Source organism: Oncorhynchus mykiss, chromosome 12 (genome assembly GCF_013265735.2).
Source record: "Oncorhynchus mykiss isolate Arlee chromosome 12, USDA_OmykA_1.1, whole genome shotgun sequence".
NCBI lineage: Eukaryota > Metazoa > Chordata > Actinopteri > Salmoniformes > Salmonidae > Oncorhynchus > Oncorhynchus mykiss.
In genome coordinates this window covers 63149347-63171705 of record NC_048576.1, presented here as the reverse complement: position 1 = coordinate 63171705, position 22359 = coordinate 63149347, and the positions used below count along the sequence as shown (strand labels likewise).

The following is a 22359-nucleotide window of genomic DNA, read 5'->3' as shown; positions in this document are numbered from 1 at the left end:
GCATAACCCTTTTTGTTTCAATACATTTTTACGATAGCCAGTAGCCAACTTTGACTTTGTGGCTGTGGTAACTAGTAGAGACTCTAGACGTGGCCATTCCATTCACATCCTCTTCAGAGTGTATCCAACCCAAAAACTGTGTTAATGGCACCAAGGTTTGGAGAAGTCTAGGTAAATTGTGTGTAATTCGATTGTCGTTGATTATCAGATATGCAGCAAATGATGGCCTATCAGCCAAACCAAACGTAATTAACTCATATAGACTATAGATAGTGGCAAGTGAAACCAAGTGAACCTCTCAAGGAGTGTCAAAAAAGATACATCAACTTTCGCTTTCCTCTTTTAACTTCCATGGTTGAATGTTTGTAATCTTTGTCTATTAGCAGTGGACCAGGTTCTACGGAGCCCCTTGGGGGTCATGATGGGGGGTTAAAACAGCCAGGCTGTTTTGGGCTAATAGAACATCCCCTTAACCTCAGACCTTATTTTCTGCGTTTATTCCAAATCCCTATTCTTTCCCATACATTCTCCCATTGGGATGGATTGCTCAACGAACAACAGGTAATTTATTTCCGGGTTTTAGGACTAAAAACTGGCGAGCTCTATTTAGGCTACAGATTAAATGGCCGGCATGTTTATGAACTTCACAGGGTGGTAAAATTTAAATTCAAGGTGATGAGCACGATGATCCTTTCCAATAAATGTAGAGGGTTTTATTCTCGTGATATGATCATCGATGCTTGGCTGCCATTTGACAAATAAAAATAATTTCGCTATATTGTCTATAATAGCCTAATCTCATGTAGTTTATCTGCAAAGTGTTGGCTAGAGCACACGTGCCAATACTAGAGTGGGAACAATCGCTAATGCAAAACATTTGTGTCAGAAATACAACAGTAGAGTGTAAATTGCAATGGAAACCCATATAACTCGGGTTTTTTTTTCGGTACATGGGAATTTAAGCGCAAAACTAAACATCTCTGGTGGTAAAATGCGCATAGGTCCTATAGTTTTTATGCGGATTTGAGAAAATTGGCATTAAAATCTGGCGCCAACCTACCTAGTAACCTTGTTTACATCCACCGTTTTTATGTGAGTAAAGTCATACTGTAGCCTATAAATGTTTTTCTAAACAGCTTTGATGGAAACAGGAAGTTTCTGTACAATTATATAAATGCCAACAGCTAATTGGTGGGATCTTTTTGTGTAGGTAAAATGTATTATGCGCGAAATGGCGATGGAAAAGCCTTTCTGCGCAGATATTGATATAGATTTATAACAATCACATCGACGTAAATTTGGGAGTCACGATTATATGGTGTGTTATCCTCCCACGATGACTCGTGAAACCATGCAGTTTTAGGATACATATTAAATACATTATGATTAAGTTCACAGGGTTGTGAACGTGCACGACGAGTTTGATACCGCTTTCCAATACATATCTAGGGTCTTATTCTGGTAACATGATGATCGATGCTTGACTGCCGTTTGACAAGTACAAATATTCTCGCTATTATCCATAATTATCTCATCATGCAGACTAGCCTACCCGCACAGCCTACCTGCACCGCAATGTATCTGTCAGCTGTTGGCTAGAGCGCACGTGCCAGGATGGGTAGCCACATTTTATATTTAACGCAACAGTTTGTGCCAAAAAAAACAAAACATAAATGTGCATATTTTCTTTGAGATTTGAAGAGTATACTCATGAAAATCTGTCACCAATTGGATGGAAACCTAGCTACTGATAACTATTTGCTGTGTTACAATGACAATATGTTCACCTGGAAATTTGCCAGGCTATGGTATACAGTGCCTTGCGAAAGTATTCGCCCCCCTTGAACTTTGCGACCTTTTGCCACATTTCAGGCTTCAAACATAAAGATATAAAACTGTATTTTTTGTGAAGAATCAACAACAAGTGGGACACAATCATGAAGTGGAACGACATTTATTGGATATTTCAAACTTTTTTCACAAATCAAAAACTGAAAAATTGGGTGTGCAAAATTATTCAGCCCCCTTAAGTTAATACTTTGTAGCGCCACCTTTTGCTGCGATTACAGCTGTAAGTCGCTTGGGGTATGTCTCTATCAGTTTTGGACATCGAGAGACTGAATTTTTTCCCCATTCCTCCTTGCAAAACAGCTCGAGCTCAGTGAGGTTGGATGGAGAGCATTTGTGAACAGCAGTTTTCAGTTCTTTCCACAGATTCTCGATTGGATTCAGGTCTGGACTTTGACTTGGCCATTCTAACACCTGGATATGTTTATTTTTGAACCATTCCATTGTAGATTTTGCTTTATGTTTTGGATCATTGTCTTGTTGGAAGACAAATCTCCGTCCCAGTCTCAGGTCTTTTGCAGACTCCATCAGGTTTTCTTCCAGAATGGTCCTGCATTTGGCTCCATCCATCTTCCCATCAATTGTAACAATCTTCCCTGTCCCTGCTAAAGAAAAGCAGGCCCAAACCATGATGCTGCCACCACCATGTTTGACAGTGGGGATGGTGTGTTCAGGGTGATGAGCTGTGTTGCTTTTACGCCAAACATAACGTTTTGCATTGTTGCCAAAAAGTTCAATTTTGGTTTCATCTGACCAGAGCACCTTCTTCCACATGTTTGGTGTGTCTCCCAGGTGGCTTGTGGCAAACTTTAAACAACACTTTTTATGGATATCTTTAAGAAATGGCTTTCTTCTTGCCACTCTTCCATAAAGGCCAGATTTGTGCAATATACGACTGATTGTTGTCCTATGGACAGAGTCTCCCACCTCAGCTGTAGATCTCTGCAGTTCATCCAGAGTGATCATGGGCCTCTTGGCTGCATCTCTGATCAGTCTTCTCCTTGTATGAGCTGAAAGTTTAGAGGGACGGCCAGGTCTTGGTAGATTTGCAGTGGTCTGATACTCCTTCCATTTCAATATTATCGCTTGCACAGTGCTCCTTGGGATGTTTAAAGCTTGCGAAATCTTTTTGTATCCAAATCCGGCTTTAAACTTCTTCACAACAGTATCTCGGACCTGCCTGGTGTGTTCCTTGTTCTTCATGATGCATTTGAAGCCCGAAATGTGGCAAAAGGTCGCAAAGTTCAAGGGGGCCGAATACTTTCGCAAGGCACTGTACGTACAGTCGTGGCCAAAGGTTTTGAGAATGACGCAAATATTAATTTCCACAAAGTTTGTTGCTTCAGTGTCTTTAAATATTTTTGTCAGATGTTACTATGGAATACTGAAGTACACTGCTCAAAAAATAAAGGGAACACTAAAATAACACATCCTAGATCTGAATGAATTAAATATTCTTAAATACTTTTTTCTTTACATAGTTGAATGTGCTGACAACAAAATCACACAAAAATGATCAATGGAAATCAAATTGATCAACCCATGGAGGTCTGAATTTGGAGTCACACTCAAAATTAAAGTGGAAAACCACACTACAGGCTGATCCAACTTTGATGTAATGTCCTTAAAACAAGTCAAAATGAGGCTCAGTAGTGTGTGTGGCCTCCACGTGCCTGTATGACCTCCCACAACGCCTGGGCATGCTCCTAATGAGGTGGCGGATGGTCTCCTGAGGGATCTCCTCCCAGACCTGGACTAAAGCATCCGCCAACTCCTGGACAGTCTGTGGTCTAACGTGGCGTTGGTGGATGGAGCGAGACATGATGTCCCAGATGTGCTCAATTGGATTCAGGTCTGGGGAACGGGCAGGCCAGTCCATAGCATCAATGCCTTCCTCTTGCAGGAACTGCTGACACACTCCAGCCACATGAGGTCTTGCATTAGGAGGAACCCAGGGCCAACCGCACCAGCATATGGTCTCACAAGGGGTCTGAGGATCTCATCTTGGTACCTAATGGCAGTCAGGCTAGCTCTGGCGAGCACATGGAGGGCTGTGCGGCCCCCCAAAGAAATGCCACCCCACACCATGACTGACCCACCACCAAACCGGTCATGCTGGAGGATGTTGCAGGCAGCAGAATGTTCTCCACGGCGTCTCCAGACTCTGTCACGTCTGTCACATGTGCTCAGTGTGAACCTGCTTTCATCTGTGAAGAGCACAGGGCGCCAGTGGCGAAATCTTGGTGTTCTCTAGCAAATGCCAAACGTCCTGCACGGTGTTGGGCTGTAAGCACAAACCCCCACCTGTGGACGTCGGGCCCTCATACCACCCTCATGGAGTCTGTTTCTGACCGTTTGAGCAGACACATGCACATTTCTGGCCTGCTGGAGGTCATTTTGCAGGGCTCTGGCAGTGCTCCTCCTGCTCCTTCTTGCACAAAGGCGGAGGTAGCGGTCCTGCTGCTGGGTTGTTGCCCTCCTACGGCCTCCTCCACGTCTCCTGATGTACCGGCCTGTCTCCTGGTAGCGCCTCCATGCTCTGGACACTACGCTGACAGACACAGCAAACCTTCTTGCCACAGCTCGCATTGATGTGCCATCCTGGATGAGCTGCACTACCTGAGCCACTTGTGTGGGTTGTAGACTCTGTCTCATGCTACCACTAGAGTGAAAGCACCGCCAGCATTCAAAAGTGACCAAAACATCAGCCAGGAAGCATAGGAACTGAGAAGTGGTCTGGTCACCACCTGCAGAACCACTCCTTTATTGGGGGTGTCTTGCTAAATGCCTATAATTTCCACCTGTTGTCTATTCCATTTGCACAACAGCATGTGAAATTTGTCAATCAGTGTTGCTTCCTAAGTGGAGTTTGATTTCACAGAAGTGTGATTGACTTGGAGTTACATTGTGTTGTTTAAAAGTGTTAATCAAAATTTGTGGGTTTTGTTTGTCCACCTGCCTTTTGAGGATTGCCCACAAATTCTCAATGGGATTAAGGTCTGGGGAGTTTCCTGGCCATGGACCCAACATATCGATGTTGTGTTCCCTTGAGCCACTTAGTTATCACTTTTGCCTTATGGCAAGGTGCTCCATCATGCTGGAAAAGGCATTGTTCGTCACTAAACTGTTCCTGGATGGTTGGGAGAAGTTGCTCTCGGAGGATGTGTTAGTACCATTCTTTATTCATGGCTGTGTTCTTAGGCAAGATTGTGAGTGAGCCCACTCCATTGGCTGAGAAGCAACCCCACACATGAATGGTCTCAGGATGCTTTACTGTTGGCATGACACAGGACTGATGGTAGCGCTCACCTTGTCTTCTCCAGACAAGCTTTTTTTCCCGGATGCCCCAAACAATCGGAAAGGGGATTCATCAGAGAAAATGACATTACCCCAGTCCTCAGCAGTCCAATCCCTGTACCTTTTGCAAAATATCAGTCTGTCCCTGATGTTTTCCCTGGAGAGAAGTGGCTTCTTTGCTGCCCTTCTTGACACCAGACCATCCTCCAAAAGTCTTCACCTCACTGTGCGTGCCGATACACTCACACCTGCCTATTGCCATTCCTGAGCAAGCTCTGTACTGGTGGTGCCCCGATCCCGCAGCTGAATCAACTTTAGGAGACGGTCCTGGTGCTTGCTGGACTTTCTTGGGTGCCATGAAGCCTTCTCACAACAATTGAACCTCTCTCCTTAAAGTTCTTGATGATCCGATAAATGGTTGATTTAGTTGCAATCTTACTGGCAATAATATCCTTGCCTGTGAAGCCCTTCTTGTGCAAAGCAATGATGACGGCACGTGTTTCTTTGCATGTAGCCATGATTGACAGAGGAAAAACAATGATTCCAAGCACCACCCTCCTTTTGAAGCTTCCAGTCTGTTATTCGAACTCAATCAGCATGACAGAGTGATCTCCAGCCTTGTCAACACTCACACCTGTGTTAACGAGAGAATCACTGACATGATGTCAGCTGGTACTTTTATGGCAGGGCTGAAATGCAGTGGATTTTTTTTTTTTGGGGGGGGGGGGGGGGGGGGGATTCAATTCATTTGCATGGCAAAGAGGGACTTTGCAATTAATTGCAATCCATCTGATCACTCTTCATAACATTTTGGAGTATATGCAAATTGCCATCATACAAACTGAGGCAGCAGACTTTGTGAAAATTAATATTTGTGTAATTCTCAAAACTTTTGGCCACGAATGTAGCTAAAGATTTCCTCCGAAGTACAGATCTATAACATTTAAGGTCATGAAGCAGAGCCAGGCGGAATTCCTGCCTGGGGATGAGAGCGTGTAATTTTACCCTATTTGCACCTTTAATGATTTTGCATGCCCATTACTATCATTTGCCCTTATGATTCAGAGGCATATGAAAACACTATGGAGGGAGGGAACTAATAAAACATATGGATTAGCCTGCCGGCTCATTTTTCTCCACCATGACCCCTAAGTGGCTCCATAAATGTTAATTAGGTGAGATATGAAATGCAGTCTTATTTATTAGGTTAAACCACTTTTGAAGTCTGAAAACATCTGACAAACTTTGATTTGAGGGAAATGTTCCTTGAATTAGCATGTAGCCTATTATTCCATAGTACTTTTGTCAGACAGTAGGTGCATCAATTAAAATACAAACATGGCTCAAGCAAAGCGTGAAGGATTTATCAACAGACATATTTGAACAAATTAGTCAACCTAAAGAGGTTATTCCCCCCCATGTGACCAACCAAAACAATTTCACTTGTGAAAATCACAATCCAATAGTGCTCCCTGGTGTCTGATAAGTGTAGGTACATCATGACATTCATTAGAAATGTGCCATGTGAGACCCCATTGGGCTATGTCAAGATGCCCTAGCTGGGTAAAAATGGTTTGGTGAACAGACCCCAGACTCGATGTAGCGCAGACTGTCCAAACACCTTTTGCTTATGTTCGAGTTGTCTAAACTGGAACAATGCATTTACCCTGATAAATGCAGCAAATATGCTGAATCTGATGACATATGCAAGATAAAAATATATATACAGAGACCTGATAGATTTGAAGAAAAATCCAGGTATTTCTTGATTATTGTAATAGGCAATGAGCAAAAACAGAGGGTCAAGATAATAATAGTTAAGTTCCTCCAAACAGAAAATTAAGCTGTGACATTCAACATTTATTAGCACTTGTCTTTTATCTATATCATATGGGAAATGGTAGACTAGTAGTCCTTGCAAAAAGTAGTCCCCACACCTTACAGCTTTTATATTTTTCAGCAAATGATCCACAGTTGTTTGAATACATGAGGAATAAACAACCAACGCACTTTCCCTGCCAGTCACAATCCATACAACCAGGTCAATCATTTCCACCACCTCTCACAAAAGCACACTGGGGGCTTAATTTATTCTCATTTAGTGTTATATATATATATTTTTTTTAAAGGGGGTGGGCGAAGTGTTAGCATGACAGGTATGACAGAGACACCTGGCAACATTATGTACAAACTGGAATTAGAGGCAGGGAGGGAAACAATTAGACCTGGATTCAAATAGTATAAGAGATCATATCAGGTACTTAATCTGTTCTCGATTGAGCTGGAACCAATAGAAAAGTCCCAAAAGGGAAAACCACAACCTCATGGTACCCCAGGCAGGATAAAAACAAACAATATATTGACCTAGCTCTGGGAACTATGAAACGGTGTGGCGATGACGGTGTCCTTTTCCTGTGGCGTGTTCGCAGGGACAGTAGTCCGTTCTCTGTCCACTCTGGCCCAAAGCCAGCAGACTCAGATTGCTGTCTGTGTGTGTGTTGGGGGGGGGGGATGAAGGCAAGAACACAGAGGTTGTTTGGCAATAGAACTGAACCTTTAGGTAGTGTGAGCCCACCAATTACACTCTTTCAGAGACCTATATGTATCATACATGTTATGTAGATGTTTATTTACAAGATTCCGATGGTCAGCAAGGAGGGGGATGCCGAGGAACATAGAAACCTGTGATGGAGATGCCAGTAGTTGTAATGTTCGTTTGGGGGGGGGGGGACAGTTTAAAAAAATGTACCCAGTCTGAATTGAAGAGGGGTGGGAGACAGCCTAGCCATGTCAGTTTGTGGGTTGGTCAGTTGGTTTATTTGAGTCCGACCCCCCCCATCCCGGAGTGCTTCACAAACTGTCTGGACACGCTCTGTGCTGGGTTACAGGTGGTCTCCTCTGCGGAAAGAGAAAATGGAAATGTGATTAACTGGCTGGCTAGCTGGAGCAGCAGATTTAGGGACACAGATCAAGCTAGTGATGGACTAAATAGCACTCAATATTAAAGCGGTTCATCTTTGTTCGGGAAACCGTCCCAGGGCTGTCATACATAACAAGTACACATATTCAACATACAGTACCAAGTCAAAAGTTTGGACACCTACTCATTCCTAGGTTCAACTTTATTTGTTGTTCCATTTCTACATTGTGGAATAGTGAAGACAAACTATGAACTAATACACATGGAACCATGAAGTAAAAAGTGTTAAATCAAAATATATTTTAGATTCTTCAAAGTAGCCACCCTTTGTCTCGACAGCTTTGCACACTAGTTTGCTTTCTCGCAACCAGCTTAATGTGCGATTTCTTTCCTTCTTAATGCTTTTTAAAAATATATATTTTTATTTTTACCCCTTTTTCATGGTATCAAATTGTTTTAGTAGCTACTATCTTGTCTCATTGCTACAACTCCCGTACGGGCTCGGGAGAGACGAAGGTTGAATGTCATGCGTCCTCCGATACACAACCCAACCAAGCTGCACTGCTTCTTAACACAGCGCGCATTCAACCCGGGAAGCCAGCCGCACCAATGTGTTGGAGGAAACACTGTGCACCTGGCAACCTTGGTTAGCACGCACTGCGGCCCGCCACAGGAGTCGCTGGTGCGGCCCGCACACACCCGGCCCGCCACAGGAGTCGCTGGTGCGTCCCGCACACACCCGGCCCGCCACAGGAGTCGCTGGTGCGCGATGAGACAAGGACATCCCTACCGGCCAAGCCCTACCTAACCTGGACGACGCTAGGCCAATTGTGCGTCGCCCCACGGACCTCCCGGTCGCGGCCGGTTACGACAAGAGCCTGGGCAGTACGAGCCCAGAGTAAGCAAAGAGAAATGACAGTCCATCATTACTTTAAGACATGAAGGTCAGTTATTGCGGAACATGTCAAGCACTTTGAAAGTTTCTTCAAGTGCAGTCGCAAAAACCATCAAGCACTATGCGGAAACTGGCTCTCGTGAGGACCACCACAGGAAGGGAAGACCCAGAGTTACCATCTCTGCAGCAGATAAGTTCATTAGAGTTATCAGCCTCTGAAATTACAGCCCAAATAAATGCTTCACAAAGTTTGAGTAACAACAACTGTTCAGAGGAGACTGAGTGAATCAGGCCTTCATGGTCAAATTACTGCAAAGAAACCACTACTAAAGGACACCAATAAGAAGAGGGACACTAAACCGGTGGAAATCTGTCCAAATTTCAGATTTTTGGTTCCAACCGCCGTGCCTTTGTGAGACGCAGAGTACGTGAATGGATGATGTCTGCATGTGTGGTTCCCACCGTGAAGCATGGAGGTGTGAAGGTGCTTTGCTGGTGACACTGTCTGTGATGTATTTAGAATTCAAGGCACACTTAACCAGCATGGCTAACACAGTATTCTGTAACGATACACTATCCCATCTGGTTTGCGCTTAGTGGGACTATCATTTGTTTTTCAACAGGACAATGACCCAACACACCTCCAGGCTGTGTAAGTGCTATTTGACCAAGGAGAGTGATGGAGTGCTGCATCAGATGACCTGGCCTTCACAATCGCCCGACCTCAACTCAATTGAGATGGTTTGGGATGAGTTGGACCGCAGAGTGAAGGAAAATCAGCCAACAAGTGCTCAGCATTTGTGGGAACTCCTTCAAGACGGATGGAAAAACATTCCTGGTGAAGCTGGTTGAGAGAATGCCAAGAGTGTCCAAAGCTGTCATCAAGGCAAAGGGTGGCTACTTTGAAGAAACAAAATATATTTTGATTTGTTTATCACTTTTTTGGTTACTACACGATTCCATATGTGTTATTTAACAATGTTGATGTCTTCACCATTATTCTACAATGTAGAAAAAAGTCAAAATCAAGAAAAACCCTTGAATGAGTAGGTGTCTTGTACTAGTACTGTACATTAATTCTATATCACTCCAATTCTGCTAGCGGGCTCACGGGACGGACGGACTGACCTATGTGAGCTTCTTGGCTTTGTTGTAGAGTGAGTCCACCACTTTGCTCATGTTCTGAATGGTCTCCAGGGCCGCCTCATACGTTGTGTCTACTGCAGGCTCATCGAAGATGATCAGCACACCCTCGCCTTGGTCCAAAATACCTAGAGAGAGGTGGAGGGATGGATGGTTTCAAGTAGGTACATAAAAGGCATACAAAAAAAAGACCTAAAAAATGTTGTCTTTAACTTGAAGTTAATTATTACATTTTACCAACTACTATGGGACTAATATGACGGGAGGAGGAAATCTGGATTTAAACTCCCCATGTATTCATTTGAAAAGTAAAGCTAAAACTTTTAGTTTGGTCGGCAAGTTAAGCTTCACTGTCCAAATAACTACATTGTGAAAAATGTGAACACATACACTATCAGACCCCTACCGTGAAATTTTGTGTCCAGAATCATCTGTGACAACTTCCTCTCAACATCTCCCTGTGTAGAAGTGAAGAAACCAAATCGACACACAGATAAACACACACCCCGTGAATGGAGTAAAAAGAACACCAATGCTTGATTTATATATCTTTTCTTCTACATTACTGCTTCAGTCAACAGAGCAACATTTTAAGAAACATGTAATAAGCGATGACTTACCTTGGAGAGTTTTATGAGGGTGGAAATGTGTTCTATCTGTGGGGAGACAGAACCACACTTGTCAGTGTTCTGGAACACAAGCTCAACAATGCAAAACGAATAGACAATTATAAAAAAATATTACTTTTAGAAACAGAGCCATTTGAACTTCAGACTTGAAGGATTTGTAAAGAATTTTACAAGAAGAAAAATCCAAGCTGAACAAAGCCAAACAAATACTAGCTTTTTACAAATAGCCTTGTTATGAATTCCCAGCCAGTGACTTATCAGCATCTCACATCCCTTTCAAGCTGCACACTCCACTCCCCAACCCTAGGAGTAGAATAAACTGGCCTGTCAAACACGTGACCTGGGTTGCTAAGGGGTACATTGTTAGGGGGCAGGACACCTGACGGCTCCTCTGGCTGTACAGGCCAGTGTCTGTTCACTCCTTTGAGTGGACTTGTGGGATGGAGTGCGAGCAGAACCGAGTTGTTGTTATTGTTGTAACGCGTGTGTGTTTACTATTTACTCTTGGTGGTAAGTTAATGATAATTGTTTGCTTACTTGGCCTTGACCTATACAGTCCTTTATATTTATACAGTCCTTACCAGTGTTCTTGCTGTGCTAATGTATTGGATTCATGCTACTTTTAAAAACACCGAAATTCGGGTTTTTATAGACTTCACGAATTCTTAAGGAATTTTACAAGAACAAAAGCCTAGACCTGGACTGAATAGCATGCCCCCACCCGCCACAAAACGCTCAGCTGTAAGCTCACCTGTACCCTGGAGAAAGGCTCGATGACACGGATGAGGTTCTGTTCAAGCAGGTTGTCATAGAGCGTGGTCAAGTGTGTGCTTATGATGGGGTCATCTCTCAACTCACCTCTGTACTCGGTCAGGGCCTGGAGAGAGGGGGAGGTAGAGGTGAGAAATGGGTCAAATAGAAGGATATAGATGGGAGGGGAGAAAGTAAAGATTTAGCAAAAGAGGGGGATATAAATAGAGGAAGAGTAAAACAGGTGTTGAGGAACCTACAATAGGGGATAGACAACGCAAGGGATAAAAACAGCAAACTAAAAAATGCATCTGTTCATCGATGTTATTCCGTGCTATTCAGTTCACTCAACATGTCCTTACCTTTTCAAAATCCTCCAGCGACCGGTTCTTGCTGGCTTGTGCCACGCATTTCAGAGAGTCCGTCTGTCTCCCGGCGTGCCGCAGGGCTAGCTTTCCACTGACAAGACCTTGGACCTCCTCAGGACTACAACAAGACAACAGGTTACTCATCCAAGACATCACCTTTCCTCTAAAGCTCTTGTCATCTACACATAACCAACTCCATAACTAACTGTGGGGCTGCATATTTACTCAAATTCCAAAGTTATATATCGCGCAAGTATAATATAGTGATTACACATCGATCACGATAACACACAACATGTAGAGTTGAGCACTCAGCTGCTTACAGGTTGAGCATGATTTTGCAGAGCAGCATGTATTTGAGAGCGGTGATCGCTCTGGGGTGGTCGATGGAGTCGTAGCCTTCGAAGGCCTCGTAGAAGTAAGAGTAGGCCGTCTTCCAGTCCTTCTCCTCTGCTGCGTGGATGATCCCTGTAGGAGGTTGAGGTTATCAACCAGGGATACTCAAACCTGGACCTCAAATCCTGTTGCAATGCTGATTGTCATTCTTGCTCTCTAATCAGGGACTGATTTAGACCCAGGGCACCAGATGAGTACAATGATGTCAAAATGAAAATCAGATGTACAACTGGACTTAATAGCTCAACACAGCATGGCCACCTCTGAGCGACCAGAAAATCCCAACCTACAACTACGTCGAGTTAGGATCCAGGCCTTTATGCTTGCTGGATGTGGAAGAGCTGGCTGATGATGCCCTCCCACTGTAAAATGCTTTAAAATGACAGATAAAATGTTCAAAAATTGAAAAACGGCAGAGGTCACGCCTACACTGTGGACATAAGACTGAACTAGTGGTGGGTGTTGTAGGGGAAGAGGATGGAGGGTAGCAGACCTGACTGCATGTCCAGGGCGGCCTGTAGCTTCGGCGGGCAGTAGATGCCGTTGGCGGTGGTGCGTGCAGAGGTGAGGGCGGCACGGGCCTTGGGCAGGTTGCTGAGGCCGTGGTACGTCTTACTCTCCAGCAGCTGCACCTCCACCAGTAGAGCCTTGTCATCCATCTTCTTCAGCTCCTGGAGTAGCTGGGTGCCTGTGGGAGAGAGGGATGGATGGAGGAAGGGAGACATGAATGAGTACACCAAGCCAGAGTTGGCAGATATGCAGGGAATGTTTTAAGTACTTTAATTGGGACTAGTCAACTGAAGTGTATAAAACGGAGTTAACATGTATCTGATGTGCACTTATTAGGAATGCCAACTGTAATCATATTCAGCTCTTTCTGCTGTGATTAATATTTCCAGTTTCTTTTCAAACAAGAAACTCAACGCACCTAGATGAAGCGCCTCCTGATACCGCTTTGTGTCAAAATACAGAGAGATGAGACGAGCCTGGAGAGAGAGAGAGAGAGAAGACAAAGTCAAGGATACCACCACCTCTGGAACCATCTTTAACATAAAATGGACCTCTAGTGGTGATGACTAAGAAAAATATCAAAATTGTTCAATTGGAATTTCAACTTAATTCCCGAATTGAAATGCATCATCAAGATCCACCAATGGCCCTTGCAGCAAAGGCTGCAGCGCTACATACAGCGAAATAGACTCAAGAACCCTAAGACGGGCTTGATCTCCATCCACTGTAAACCATCTAGTGAGGCAAACCAAACCCCTCGTCAGTGCTCCCGCTCAGCTCCCTTCCAGTAGGGATCCCCTCTCCCACTCCTCACCTCCAGGGCCTGTCTGAGGAATGTTCTCTTCTCAGCCTTGGCCCACTCGATGCACTCCAGACACAGCTCCACCTCCTGGCCTGTAGCTGCCTCCATGTCCAGAAACAGGTCCAGCAGCGAGCGCACCAGCCGCGCCGCCTTGGCCTTGCTGATGGAATTCAGGAACGGCCGTACATACTTCAGGAGACCGCCCAGCTCTGAGGGACACAGACAGCAGGTTGGAGGGGGATCAGTTTAAGCAGGCCAAGGTGAGGAGCAGAAAACCTAATGTTGATCACAACGACTAGGTATTTGGGACGCAAGGCGATTTGTAGATCAGTAATTCTGGGCAGTCCGCATGCGATGCAATCAATCGCAAACTTGCGCACAGTCAAGGAAAGACTTGTCACTCACCAACATTATAGAATAAGTTAATTGCCACAGCATTTGTCAGCAATTTAGTCCGATTCGTGCGACAGGCATGCTTGCAGCAAAGAAAAGGCTTGTCTCTAGCCTAAACAGTTCAAAAAAATACGACCCATTTTACTGGAGATGCCTTTTTTCTTTTCTAACGGGATTTGCAGGGATTTTATATAATTTCAAACCATGTCACGGGCCTTTCTAATCTAATCTCAGGTCGCAAATTATTGATTTGATAAACAACGTTCAGTAATGTTACCTAGATAGCTAACAACCTGGTAAATTGACAGTAGGTTTAGGCAAATTGGATTGTCACAGGAAGAAAAAGGGTCTGCCACTCATGAAATGTGCGCCAAAAAGGTAGGACACATATAGGCCTAATGTAAGCCTAAACTATATCACAAATCTATTTATTTTTGGTGCTCCTAAAAATCAGTTTGGTACCTAATGTTTTAAAAGTTGGGAGTAGTGTTTGTGTGTGCTTGTGAGTGAGGGAGACAGTGTGTGATGAAGGGAAGGATTGTGTGTGTCAGTGTTAACTGAAGAGTAGAGGTTTCATGCAGTGTTTTCTAGAGGTCGACCGACTATGATTTTTCAACGCCGATACCGATTATTGGAGGACCAAAAACAGCCGATACCGATTAAAATCGGCCAATTTAATTTTTAAAACATTTGTTATAATGACAATTACAACAATACTGAATGAACACTTATTTTAACTTAATATTTCAATAAAAATCAATTTAGCCTCAAATAAATAATGAAACATGCTCAATTTGGTTTAAATAAAGCAAAAACAAAGTGTTGGAGAAGAAAGTAAAAGTGCAATATGCACTTTATGCATTCTCTAGTAGAGGTGATGCGTCTACTCTGAAATGTGCACTTATCCAGCTGAAATCGGAGGAAGGATGTGTCACCTGCAGCCTGGCCCGTCTTAGCCAGCAGACCACCCAGCTCCAGGATGCTCTGCTCTTTGACACGCACTGCCTCCTCATCGCTCTCCTGGATGTCCCGCTTTACTGGAACAAAAAAAAATGGAAGAAAACTTGTTGACATTGTCAACACAACCTTTTACACGTAGACCTAGCTTCATAGATGTCAACATCTAGGCTATATGTGAGACAAAAATGAATCAGTTGTCAAATCACAGTGGGGATGCTAATCTATAAGTCACTGCTTTCAGTTGACAGCTAGCTGGGGAAATCATCCCTGGGTCCAATATTGGACCTAGTTCGCTAGCAGTCAATGTAACAAAAGGCTCAGCCACTATCTGTTGAGCTTCTGCTGTCAATCTGATTTAGCTGGCTCTATTTACCAACAGAAATGTGTAGTTAGCTAGCGAACATTACTGAAATTACTAACCATCTGGCTAACTTCAGCTAGCTATAATAAGGTTAGAAAAAGGCATGTCAGATAGCCATCACATTCGCTAACATTTAGCTAGATGTTTTTATTTTACCATTATTTATACAGGTTTTTCCTCATTGAGATAATATCTATTTTCCAAGAGAGACCTGGTCCAATAGCAGCAGGGGGAACAACGTTTCAGACAAAACAACGTACCTACATTAAACAAAACCATAAACACACACAGTACAACAAAAACATTTCACATTAAAAACACGAAAGTCTTGACTAAAAACAGCTGTCCTAAAGACAATTACACTATGATATATACATCGATCAAGTGTTTAAAACTCCAACGAAACTAGATTACATTTTTAAAAACATGTGTAAATCAAAAGAAACTTAAGAAAAACAAACATTTAGCTAGCTAGATGATTCAAATTTTATACATTCCCGCTAGAGTAAAAGGTTGACAATGCCTTTTACTTAGATTAACACAGCTGAGCCGGCGTGAGATATGGCTTGGAAAACGTACCTCAATCTAGGGATATAAATGGCATTGTACTCAGAATTGTCCCAACTACTAGATAAGACTTAACGACTGCTAATTTGAAGTAAACTGACGTTTTTGTCCTCATGCTAACTAACAGTAGCCACGAAATAATGCATTTTAGCCTATTCTTTAATTTAAATACAAGTCAATGTACGAGAGCTTCTGATACCGCTCAATCAGCTTTAATAAGCCCAATCAATTTGCAACAATTCTAAAGACAATTTGCGTCAAATAAATTATATATAAATAATTTAAAGGACGTAAAAAAATAAAAAATGGCCACGATTAAACGTTTTTTTCTCATTTTTTTTCTCTCAACTGGTAATTGAAGCATGGTAACTAGGCAGGCTTCAGTGCAGCACACACCACTTTGCAATGAGCTGGAGGCAGTACGCATTTCGAAAGCATACTTAATTGTTTGAAACCAGAACGTTTCACGACATGAGGCATGTCTTACCTTGCTTCAAAGTAGCCTAGCCAAAATCCAACCAAATGTGCAGGCAATCATTTTATAAAAAGACTTCCATAGCCCTTTTCTTTTATGTTCTATTGGTTTTCAAATCAAATCCTTGTCCAGTAGCCAAAGGCCAGTGGTATAAAGTACTTATGTAAAAATACTTTAAAGTACTACTTAAGTAGTTTTGTGGGGCATTTAACTTTCACTAAACTTCCTTCCTATAGATAGTACAACTGCGTATTTTTTTTCACCACTGCCAAAGACACCCTCCTAGTCATGAACTCAGCAAAAAAAGAAACGTATTCTCACTGTCGACTGGTTTATTTTCAGCAAACTTAACATGTGAAAATATCTGTATGAACATAACAAGATTCAACAGGCATAAACTGAACAAGTTCCCAGACATTTCTGGGGGGGGGGGGGGGGGGGGGGGGGTTGGCCCTAGCCCTCACCCTGCAATCCAACAGGTCCCAGACGTGCTCAATGACACTGAGATCCGGGCTCTTCGCTGGCCATAGCAGAACACTGACATTCCTGTCTTGCAGGAAATCACACACAGAACAAGCAGTATGTCTGGTGGCATTGTCATGCTGGAGGGTCATGTCAGGATGAGCCTGCAGGAAGGGTACCACATGAGGGAGGAGGATGTCTTCCTTGTAACGCACAGCGTTGACAAAAAGCTAAGTCCGATGATGCTGTGACACACCGCCCCAGACCATGACGGACCCTCCACCTCCAAATTGATCCTGCTCCAGAGTACAGGCCTCGGTGTACCGCTCATTCCTTTGACTATAAATGCGAATCCGACCATCACCCCTGGTGAAACAAAACCACGACTCATCAGTGAAGAGCACTTTTTGCGAGTCCTGTCTGGTCCAGTGACGGTGGGTTTGTGCCCATAGGCAACGTTGTTGCCGGTTATGTCTGGAGAGTACCTGCCTTACAACAGGCCTACAAGCCCTCAGTCCAGCCTCTTTCAGCCTATTGAGGACAGTCTGAGCACTGAAGGGATTGTGCGTTCCTGGTGTAACTCGGGCAGTTGTTGTTGCCGCCATCCTGTACCTGTCCTGCAGGTGTTGTGTTCGGATGTACCGATCCTGTGCAGGTGGTGTTAGACGTGGTCTGCCACTGCGAGGACAATCAGTTGTCCGTCCTGTCTCCCTGTAGCGCTGTCTTAGGCGTCTCACAGTATTGACAATGCAATTTATTGCCCTGGCCACATCTGCTGTCCTCATGCCTCCTTGCAGCATGCCTAAGGCACATTCACGCAGATGAGCAGGGACCCTGGGTATCTTTCTTTTGGTGTTTCAGAGTCAGTAGAAAGGCCTCTTTAGCACCCTAAGTTTTCATAACAGTGACCTTAAATTGCCTACCGTCTGTAAGCTGTTAGGGTCTTAACGACCGTTCCACAGGTGCATGCTCATTAATTGTTTATGGTTCATTGACCATGCATGGGAAACCGTGTTTAAACCCTTTACAATGATGATCTGTGAAGTTATTTGGATTTTTACGAATAATCTTTGAAAGACAGCAAAAAAAGAACCAACCCTGAGTTTATTAGCCATTAGCCAAAATTTGCAATATGACGTCCACCCAACTTGGAGAAAATTACTGTCCGAAAACAAACAAAAATGGCACTGACTCAATGATAAAGAATATGGCTTATGTTCTCCGCTGGTGCATTTCCATAAGTTTAGAATTTTAGTAAATAAGACTGATTGGAGACCTTGACTTTCCACATTTTGCTACATTACAGCCTTATTCTAAAATTGATTAAATTACCCCCCCCCCCCCCCGCCCTCAGTCTACACACAATACCCCATGACAAAGCAAAAATAGGTTTTTAGAAATGTCTGAAAAAACAAAAAAGAAATATTACATTTACCTAAGTATTCAGACCGTTTACTCAGTAAAGAAGCATCTTTGGCAGCGATTAGAGCCTCATGTATGACACTACAAGCTTGGCACAACTGTATTTGGGGAGTTTCTCCCATGGGCTCCCGAGTGGTGCTGAGGTCTAAGGCACTAAATGTCAGTGCTAGAGGTGTCACTACAGACCCTGGTTCAATTCCAGGCTGTATCACAACCGGCAGTGATTGGGAGTCCCATAGGGCGGCAAACAATTGGCCCAGCGTCGTCCGGGTTAGGGTTTGGCCAGGGAAAGCAGTTATTGTTAATAATAATTTGTTCTTAACTGATTTGCCTAGTTAAATAAAGGTTAAAAAAAAGAAGTTGGATGGGGCGCATCGCTGCACAGCCATCTCCAGGTCTCTCCAGAGATGTTCGATCGGGTTCAAGTCCGGGCTCTGTTGTCCCTCTGGAAGCTTCTCCCATCTCCACAGAAGAACTATGGAGCTCTGTCATTGTATTCTTGGTCACCTCCCTGACCAAGGCCCTTCTCCCCCGATTGCTCAGTTTGGCCGGGTGGCCAGCTCTAGGAAGTCTGTCGTTCCAAACTTATTCCATTTAAGAATGACGGAGGCCACTATGTTCTTGGGGACATCCAATGCTGCAGACATTTTTTGGTACCCTTCCCCATATCTGTGCCTCGACACAATCCTGTCTTGGAGCTCTGCGGACAATTCCTTCGACCTCAAGGCTTGGTTTTTGCTGACATGCACTGTCAACTGTGGTTGAATTTACCACAGGTGGACTCCAATCAAGTTGTAGAAACATCATGGATGATCAATGGAAACAGGATGCACCTAAGCTCAATTTCGAGTCTCATAGCAATGGGTCTGAATACTTATGTAAATAAGTTTATTAATTTTTTAATTTGCTATAAATTTGCAAAAAAAAACTGTTTTCTTTTTGTGATTATGGGGTATTGTGTATATTAATTTAATGTATTGTGGGTACATTGATTTAATCCATTTTATAATATGGCTTTAACGTAACAAAATGTGGAAAAAGGGGTCTGAATACACTGTGCATGGCTGTCTCTGGGAATATTGGCCTCATTGACCCCAAAAACTCTGTATATCAGTCGTTCTCCTGTCCATAGGTAAAAACTGCCTTCTTGGCAGGTCGGGTGGGAGCAAATCAAGTGCCCTATAGGCCTACCACTGGCCAATCGGATGGCTCAGATTACCGTGTTTGCAGTAACTTAGCATGCGTAAAATAAAGCTACAACAAAGTTGATACTTTGAGATTTCAAAACCATGACTAGAGCGACTCAACAAATAGAACAAAGATTGAGTTCATGTTTAAAAGTTGACTAACACTTTCTATTCAACACTTTTAGAAGCAATAAAATGTGCATTCTCCCTACTTCCATTCACACTACAACCAGCACTGCAGTTGCAATGAATGAGTAGGAAAGTGTATCGATAGGATTGCATTATTATTAGGGGCTTAAGTATTTTTTTAATATCAAGGAACATTTCACTTTCTCTGGTCATAGGAGTAACAACATGAATGTGTGCGGTGCGACTCAAGTTTAGCCATCAGCAGGAAGACAGTGACCCTTTTTGGTCAGTGACAGGGGAGAGCGGAGGGATGTTGAGGCAGACCCTCACTCTGTTGCCTTCTCACTCCTGAGACTGACCATCAGAAACAGGCACCATCAGCCCAGTAAAATAGAAAAGGTAATTCTTTAAATGTATGCTCACTCAGCTGTGCTTCAGGAGTAATACAACTGATATATTACCAGTGTGATCATATAGCCTCTCGATTTTTTAAATATATTTTTAAATAACTGGTCTGAGAAGAACAGTGTATTGGCAGGGCAATTCAAGTAAAGCCAAATGCCGTGATAATGTTTAGGTCCTATAGCCTACTGCAAATAGTTAAAAACAAAAAACATTGGGAAGATGTGTATATTTATAAAATACATATTTAATAGGTTAAAATTCATTGGTAAATTTAGCATAGGCTACCTTTTTTTAAAGTCATGTAACAAAAGAACCTAAGCGGTAGATCTCGGCTTGAATTTTGACTCAGAAAAGGTTGTTGACCACTACTATAGTCCACACGGGACAGTGTAGCAGTCCCTATTCTCACACCCCAAATCCCGGTCTGGTCTGTCGAGTCTGCTTCGGAAGCGTTCCCGAAAGTCCCGCGATGTTGTGTCGATGGGTATAAGGTTGGAATAACTTCTGCCTGTGTCCGAATATTCTACCATTTAGCTAGCTAGCTAGTTATTAGAGCAATGCGCAAGCAAAAGGGTAGCTAACTAACGTTACCTAGCTAATTGCACATAGCATACTAGCTACCGGTCTCCCTGCTGCTGACTCACTGTGACCAATGGGGATAGGCCGATAGCCCGGTACGGTCATTGAGCTAGAGTACGGTAGCTAGCAAGCTACTACTAGCTAAATTAGACAGGAACTGTTTAAGCGACAATCTACACGTCCGAGACACTTGGATACTACAAGTTACGTTGCAGCTATATACTTACCTATTGAATGTAAAATATCGATAGATGCATTCCGGTCTGAACTGAGAAGAGACTGGGCTCTTTGAAACTCAGCCACTGCCGCGGCTGCCATCTTGCCTCCTCTCAATGACAGCTTGTTTCCGGTCTGTCAATCAACGTGTCTCTTCTTTTCCTTTGAAGTTAAATGGCGGTTGCCGCCACCTACTGGACTGGAATATGTATCCTATGTATCACAGAAAAGTGAAGGACCCTTGCCTAGTACCCACTGATGTTGTCTCCTAGGCTAGCAGACTGGTTTCACGAGGCTAGTTATCGCCCTAAAATAAAAAAAACTAAACGTAAACCTCCTAACACAGGTTCTCATTGGTCTGGGCTATGGACATCTCCCTGTATGTGTAAAGGATAGGAATCGCCCGTTTCCCAGTGGACCCTTAGTGAGATTTCTTTTAATGAGAATTTTGGTTGAGAGGTTTACATCTGAATTTTTTTTACTCTCACAAGTAATTGGTGAGAGAGTGGTCTCAAATATTACATGTATTTGTATCCATTGTATGAATCATGGCCAAGTTCATGTTTCTTCTTCTTCTTTGGTATTATAGCAGTCTGCAAACAAAATGTTATAGATGCATGCTGCCACCTACTATTTTGGCTGGGTATCAGCCTGCTATTCTGTAGTATGAATTCATTACAAAAATTGCCCTACCAACTAACCCTGCACCCATTAAAACATCACCATTATTCCACTACTGTGTCCCCATTTGATCCTACTCCAGGCCAGCAGCCGGGGAGGACGGGACACTATTGTTCAAAACATCTTGTAACTCTTCTGCTGTAAAATCGTGTACACCCAAGTACTTCTCTGCTGCTGCCACCACAACATCTATCCTCTGTGATTTACATTCCATTCCTACGGTACAATCCACAACCATGGCCATAAATGCCCCAAAAAACAACCTTACTGAAGCAAGTTATCACTATTGGTCTCAGCCCATTCACAGGGATCCTCTTAGGATACCTCAACCCATCTTCCTCTACTACTCTCTAAACTGCCTCAGCATACGACACCTTCTGCACTACTCTGATCCTGGCAACCTCAACCTGCCTTTCCCTCACCGGACACTTCTGATCTCCAGCACCATGGGTACCCTACATTTTACACACAACATCTTTCTACCGATACTACACATTCCTTTGTCTCATGTCCTCCTGCACACTTCTCACATTTAGGTATATCCCTACTACATACTGCTGCCACATGACCATAAGCATGACACATATAACACCCTAATGGATTCGGGATAAAAGCTCTCACGGGATAACTGACACATCCTAACTTGACCTTATCTGGTAAAGACTCATCAAAACTCAATAATACAGACAGTGTCTTCTCTGTTTTACCACGCTCTCCACTGGGTCTGCATCTCACCAAACAGCGGGTGTCACAGACTTCAGTTGATCCTCTTCAACACTTAATGCCACTCCAGCTATCACTCCTTTCAACAGTGCCCTGCTCCGGAGAGGAAAGCAAGTCACAGTTCTTGTCCCCAGTCGCGTAATGCGGCGCACATGCTCCCACTGGACGGCAGAAACTTCCACTGACCCAACATTCTCCAACCTCTTCTGACACCACATATCATCCAGAAGGCAAGGTTTCA

At 43.5% G+C, this 22359-nt stretch overlaps 1 protein-coding gene across 1 annotated transcript; it reads right to left on the bottom strand.

The window, feature by feature from the left end:
• Positions 1–6488: 6488 nt before the first annotated feature.
• Positions 6489–20880, bottom strand: LOC110537969 (26S proteasome non-ATPase regulatory subunit 11). The gene is made up of 12 exons (XM_021624458.2): positions 20726–20880; positions 14887–14988; positions 13571–13767; positions 13175–13232; positions 12740–12934; positions 12174–12318; positions 11845–11968; positions 11484–11609; positions 10724–10759; positions 10510–10561; positions 10089–10231; positions 6489–8043 (listed from the first exon to the last, which is right to left on the bottom strand). The coding sequence occupies exons 1-11, from the start codon at positions 20814–20816 to the stop codon at positions 10089–10091; spliced, it is 1269 nt and encodes a 422-aa protein (XP_021480133.1). The 5' UTR covers positions 20817–20880; the 3' UTR covers positions 6489–8043.
• Between the last annotated feature and the right edge of the window lie 1479 nt (positions 20881–22359).

Excerpts from the sequence above, each read along its gene's own strand:
- LOC110537969 (XM_021624458.2), bottom strand. The coding sequence starts at position 20,816 with ATGGCAGCCGCGGCAGTGGCTGAGTTTCAAAGAGCCCAGTCTCTTCTC. Across the intron at positions 10,562-10,723 it reads CCCTCATAAAACTCTCCAAG|GGAGATGTTGAGAGGAAGTT; the intron begins GTAAGTCATCGC and ends ACTTCTACACAG. Across the intron at positions 10,232-10,509 it reads TCTGGACACAAAATTTCACG|GTATTTTGGACCAAGGCGAG; the intron begins GTAGGGGTCTGA and ends ACCTCTCTCTAG.